General features: G+C 41.7%; 1 protein-coding gene across 1 annotated transcript; it reads right to left on the bottom strand.

Moving 5' to 3' along the window:
- Nucleotides 1-3,394: 3,394 nt before the first annotated feature.
- Nucleotides 3,395-6,165, bottom strand: LOC106456054 (scavenger receptor cysteine-rich type 1 protein M130-like; the record flags this gene model as incomplete). Its single annotated transcript, XM_013908185.1, has 4 exons — nucleotides 3,395-3,463; nucleotides 3,610-3,891; nucleotides 3,969-4,274; nucleotides 5,877-6,165. Coding segments are annotated over 4 exons (888 nt in total), but the record flags the coding sequence as incomplete, so codon positions are not given.
- Nucleotides 6,166-6,168: the final 3 nt, after the last annotated feature.

Genomic DNA, 6,168 nt, shown 5'->3' with positions numbered 1-6,168 from the left:
GTGTGAGGAGTTTTGCAAACGTGACCTAAGTATTGAGAAATGTGTCCTAGCGTCTGTAAAAAACTGTAACGCCCACTCACATCATGGACCATCTGACCTCAGGAAATCACATGATAGGGTGGGGTTGGGTTTCACAATGAGCTCACCCAAAACCTTGGCTGGTTGTGACCTACACTCGTTTTCACACGCTGGCTCATATGATTAGGTAGAGGATCATTAGGGGGTCCATGTCCGTCTTGGGTACACTCCCATAGGGCTTAAATCTGTGACTCTCCACCATTTAACCCTAGAACTGAAGAAGCTTCTCAGATGCGAGGTGAAACGTCTTCAAGCAACTCTCCAAAAGTTGATTCTGTTCATCTGGACGTAGCATTTTGAGGGAGAAACGTTTCGTCACTCATCCAAGTGACTTCTTCAGTCTCACCTGACTGCAGGTTTCCCCAATCTTATAAACAGTACATTTGCATAATGACTGAAACCAGCCCAGTGACGGAACAATGGGCTGGGAGGTCAGTTCCTTAATCTTAATTATGCAAATTCTCATGACCATTGATCAACAACCACTGATCAATGGCCACGAGTAACATTCACAGAGAGTTGGGGAATGGCTGCAATCACAGCATTGTAAGATGGTGAAAGATGTACCCTTAGGCCCCCTCCTTGATTCAGAGATGGTCTTTCCCTTTTCACGTAAATGGCCTCCTTGACTCCGCGCTTAAACCAGCGTTCCTCCCTGTCCAAGATGTGTACATCCTCATCATTGAAAGACTGTCCACTGGCCTGTAGGTGTAAATATACTGCAGAGTCCTGGCCTGACGAGGTAGCTCTTCTGTCTTCAAACAACCTAAGTCCAGACGCTTTTCTTTCCAAGCTACTTAGACTATGATGACCTGGATGACTGAGAAGTTTCAAAGACAAACAACTTGTTGTGGAAATGTCTTTTATTCATTACTTTTTTGTTGTGTGGTTCTGGCTCATTGCTATTGTCTGTAAAAACAACTTAATCTGACCATGCTGTGTGTGTGTGTGTGTGTGTGTGTGTGTGTGTGTGTGTGTGTGTGTGTGTGTGTGTGTGTGTGTGAATTACCCTGTATGTAATTTCTGTGAACATAGTTTTTTTTAAATGTTTTATCTTTGATATAAGGCACTGCTACATAGAACAAACCAAAGAGCTTCCTTAGTGTCTCACAGTGAAACATTAAGAAGCAGTGTGTCCTGGCAGCTTCCACAGCCTGAAATGAGCGAGTTCAGATGATGATAGTAACGTGTAAAGGAAGTAGTACTACCTGCTGACTCAGCAGGACCCTGAACAACATGCAGTGTGTAAGAAACATGTGGAGTGGAGACCAGATGCTGTTTTTGTCAGATTATTAGAGAAAGATATTGTAAGAAAATTACATTTAAATTCAATAAATGTTTTAACCTCAGACAAATCTGAGTTTTGTTTGAATACTATTAGCATTACAAGATGCAGTGTCTAACTACAGGTCAGAATAACATCGAATAAAATGATAATATTTGTTCCCATGAAGCTGAGGCTTTCATCACACAGGAGATTTAAAACTGATCACATGCTAATGGTTATAAGTTGTTAGTTGAACTGTTATTTTCCTGAGAATTTGTTCTGAGGAACTTTGAGATAACATTGTTAACTTCTGTCCTACAATCCAGGAACACCACCCACACCAACTCCCTTTGTTTTCCTATGAGTAGGGTTTTTTTTTAATAGTGGTCACACTGTTAAAATTCTTCTGGTGAAACTCTGTAAAATGAAATGGGAATATAAAGAAAAAGGATGAAGGCGAAAATTGATTTGATGTTTAAGTGTTGAACAGCAGTGAGTGAGTCTTTATATTTCCACAGGTTTGCAGACAGTGTCAGCTCGGTGCTGCAGGATGCAGAGTCAGACGCTGAAATATGTCTCTCATTTAGTATAGAAGTGTTTCTTTATCGTGTCAGAAAATTGATAGTGCATAGATCAGACTGACTTCATCACATACTGAGGGCTTCATTGTCAAACGAAGACTCAAAAATACTCAGCAAAACAACTATTAGAACAGAACCCAACTTGTGTTTAAGTTAGAGTTACAGTTATATATTTAACACCCAAACACTTTATTCTTACTTTAATTGATTGACATACTTATGAAATTCATATGGAAAGTAAGAAAATTATGAGTCTTTTGAAAATCTCAAACTCATCAGAACAATCTGTCCACTTCAGACAGCGTCTCCCTGCCCTCCAGCTTTGGCATCTGATTTACCACCCGTATACCTAGTTCAACCTTCCACATCTGGAAGCCCACTCTGGTGAGTTAGGGAAGAGTCAAAGGTTTCTACTACATTGTCATCCGGTCACCAAACCCAATTACTGAATAAGGAGTGTAATTATTCTAACTTTGAGGAAGAATCGTCCCCTAGTGTTTGATCATTCCCTTATCCCCGATGACACTTCTGATAGGTTGCTAAGTTTGAGACAAGGCCAGTGGAGCACTGATGATTGTGCTGAAGACACATCATGAGGTTTGTTTTGCACAGTTTAGATGATCACGTGAAGAATGAGGTAGCATCAAGTGATGACACAGAAACATTTGAAACATTGGTTTCTCTGCCTATCAAGACAGACAACTGCCTGCAGAAAAGAAGAGTAGGTGAGAACTCCAGATCCCAGCTTTCCTTGAAGATGGGAAGTGGCATCACCACAAAGTGTCAAATCGTGGTGTGTGGAGAGAAGGAAGAGAGGACCTTCACTCGCAAGCTGGTGAAGGATGGTGTTTATTGTGGAGACAGGATGAACAGAACAGGATAGAGACTGACTGAATGACTGAACTGAACCAGAAACACACAAATCGATGATGACAAGACAGAAAAGGAGAAAACTAAGGACTTAAATACACAGGAGTGATGATGATGATGATAAGAGACAGGTCAGAACACAGCTACAACCAAATCTGACTAATAACACACAAGAAGTAGAACTAAACGCAATGCATGGAGACAGATGACTAACACAATAAATCAGGAACATGAACATAGAGAAAATAAACAGAACATGTCCATTTACTTCTCTGATACACTGTGGCATGTGACAAGATTTACATATCACCCAGGTAGGGGGGGGGGTGACATGTTTTTCTTGGTATCATTCATGGCATCCTAATGAATATAGTCTTTGAATGTGGCCATCAATTTACATCACAGGTATGGAAAGTTTTCTCTTCAGCCTTAGGAGCACGACTGAATTTATCTTCAGGTTTTTACCCCAAATCGAAATTAGATGAAAGAATATATGGATTAACGACTTATCTGTAAATCCTTGCAAAGTAATCCTGTGTAAGGGACTGAACATAATCCCTGTAAAAATTACTCAAGTTTACCATGAAGCATTCTGGGTCGTTTTGATGCAATAAACTCATCTTTAACCTTTGTGGAGTGTCTGCTCTGAGGTGAGGTCACATCCATCCTGTATTCAAATAATGGGTTAAAAACAGTGAGTACACAGCTTTCCCAGGTGTGTCCTGCCAGGTAAAGTCTATCAAGGGTTTTACCAAAAATAACCACTAACTGTCAGTGTGACAGAGGGAACACTGGATGTTATAGATGACCTACCTGAGCAGGTGAAATCGAGGATGTTGAGAGAATAAACTGATGTTACACACTCCCTTACAGCACAGAAAGACTGGACACACTCAGGTTTGATCCTTGTTGGAAGTCTGGCTAAGGACTTTGTTATCATTCTCAAAGTAACAGCAGAACCACAGCCCAGATGTTCACAGATAACAGCTGCCTCCTTCAGGCTCCAGTTGGGGACAAAGACTGGTTTCCAATCTCCCAGTTTCACTTCCAGTATACCTGCACAGGGACTGACTCCTCCCATCAACCTGACAGACTCTAACAGAAAGCAGAGAGTCATCAGTAAAAGAATAAAGTGAGTTTGAACCACATCAAAGCTGCAGCTCCTCTTCTACCTGAGCAGGTGAGTCCAACAGCTTTGCCAGGTGAGCAGCTGTTTCTAGCTGAGCCTGAGCTTCTACAGTGCAGGAGAGCAGACTCATGGCCTCCACACTGGAACTCTTTGCTCCACACTGGAGCCTCCACTTCTCCATAGAGCGCCCCCTGGAGGACTGAAGGAGGCCCACAGCTGAGCTCCCTACAGACCACCTCTGCATCCTGCTGGTCAAAGTCAGCTTCACACACTGAGGACCAGCTCTGGTTAGACTTCACCTCCAGTCTGCCTGAACACAGACTGGAACCATTCAGCAGCCTGACAGAGTCTGGAGAAATAATATTAAATACTTTTTTAAAAAGGAGGACTTTGTGTTCTTTGAAAAGGTGAACAAAAACAGCATACTATAAGGGGAAAAAAACCTTGCCAGATTGTCTTTTACTTTTTGCTGTTAAGCCTTCCTGTAATGTCTTGTGTTTATTCTTTGTTTTTCCATTTTTACAACCTTACTGGATTATTTAGAATATTCTCTTTCACATACCTTTGCTGGACTTCGCTACCTGCCTTCATATGTAAGCACAATTAGCACTCTGACAAAGTACCAAAACAGTGACAGGACTAGTCATACAAGGTGAGGGAAAATTATGAATCACAGAAACAGCAGAGTAAGGAAACACGTCTCAAATTAATCAAGACAATCACACAAAGGACGTAAAACTCAAGACAGTACACGATAGACATAAACTCAGTCAAACAGGACTAGAGACCAGTTGACCACCACCTCACAAACTCTGCACCATTGGGAAAAATGTGTATTTCCTAAGTGACTGGAATGTGGTTGCTGGAGGTGGTGATTGCACTGGTTACCCACAGATTTTAGTAGTCATGCATAGTTTGTATGAAATACACCAATTTTTTGGAGCTACTGTCTGTATTGTAGTAAAAGTAATAAAAAAAATCAGCACAAACATGAGATGGAGAATGTTCATCTTCAAAGTAAAAGTTGTCTTATGATTGTAACAAATATACACACCGGTTTTGTTTATGCAAAGAATTCATCCTCAAAAAATGCAAAACAAAAAGTTAACTTACTGAAAGTTAAGTTTGGCTCAACAAAGCTCTGACTCTGAGCCTGGCAAGAGTCTAAAAAAACCAAACCTACAACAAAAACTATTTTTCAGGCCAAACGAAGGTCTTAAAATGAATGAAATGTAATTAGGCGTCATACACAGTAAGGATGTAACAGTATTAACTATACAACCAACGTCTGCTGGAGTAGAGTTTAGGTAACTACTCTGCATTTTATTGTCACATGACATCGTAAAAAATGACAGTTAAGGGATGACTTCTTTAAAATTTGCTACAGCACCTAAGTTAAAATCAGAGTTGTAAATCTGTCACCCAAATCCTGCCCCGACTAGAGACTGTAAATAACTCTTTGTACGAGCTCCTCACTTAGTAAGCAAATACTATTTCAGGTGTGTATCACTTATTTCTCTTTACTAAATAGTTCAACTTATTATTCAGTAAGCACTTTTGTGCTCTGAACTTATTTTTTTAACTGGGCTTACTTTGGCAGGTGAGATGCTGAATATAGAAAAAGAGATTCAGTCTTGCACACTCTCTCACAGCAGATCCAGAATGAACACAGTCAGGAGTGATTCTCCACATAGATCTGAGTGAGACCACCTTCCTCTGGCCTACAGAAACAGCAGATCCACAGTCCAAGTGTTGGCAAACAGCAGCTGCCTCCTTCAGGGACCAGTCTGAGGAACCTACTGATCTCCACCCTCCTTGTTTCACTTCCACTGTACCTTTACAGTGATTGGCTCCTCCCACCAGCCTGAAAGGCTCTAAAAGAAAGCAGAGAGTCATCAGTAAAAGAATAAAGTGAGTTTGAACCACATCAAAGCTGCAGCTCCTCTTCTACCTGAGCAGGTGAGTCCAACAGCTTTGCCAGGTGAGCAGCTGTTTCTAGCTGAGCCTGAGCTTCTACAGTGCAGGAGAGCAGACTCATGGCCTCCACACTGGAACTCTTTGCTCCACACTGGAGCCTCCACTTCTCCATAGAGCGCCCCCTGGAGGACTGAAGGAGGCCCACAGCTGAGCTCCCTACAGACCACCTCTGCATCCTGCTGGTCAAAGTCAGCTTCACACACTGAGGACCAGCTCTGGTTAGACTTCACCTCCAGTCTGCCTGAACACAGACTGGAACCATTCAG

This window comes from Pundamilia nyererei, unplaced genomic scaffold (assembly GCF_000239375.1).
Source record: "Pundamilia nyererei isolate P.nyererei 1_Seehausen unplaced genomic scaffold, PunNye1.0 scaffold02329, whole genome shotgun sequence".
Taxonomy (NCBI): Eukaryota; Metazoa; Chordata; class Actinopteri; order Cichliformes; family Cichlidae; genus Pundamilia; species Pundamilia nyererei.
This window is presented reverse-complemented; position numbering and strand designations above follow the sequence as displayed.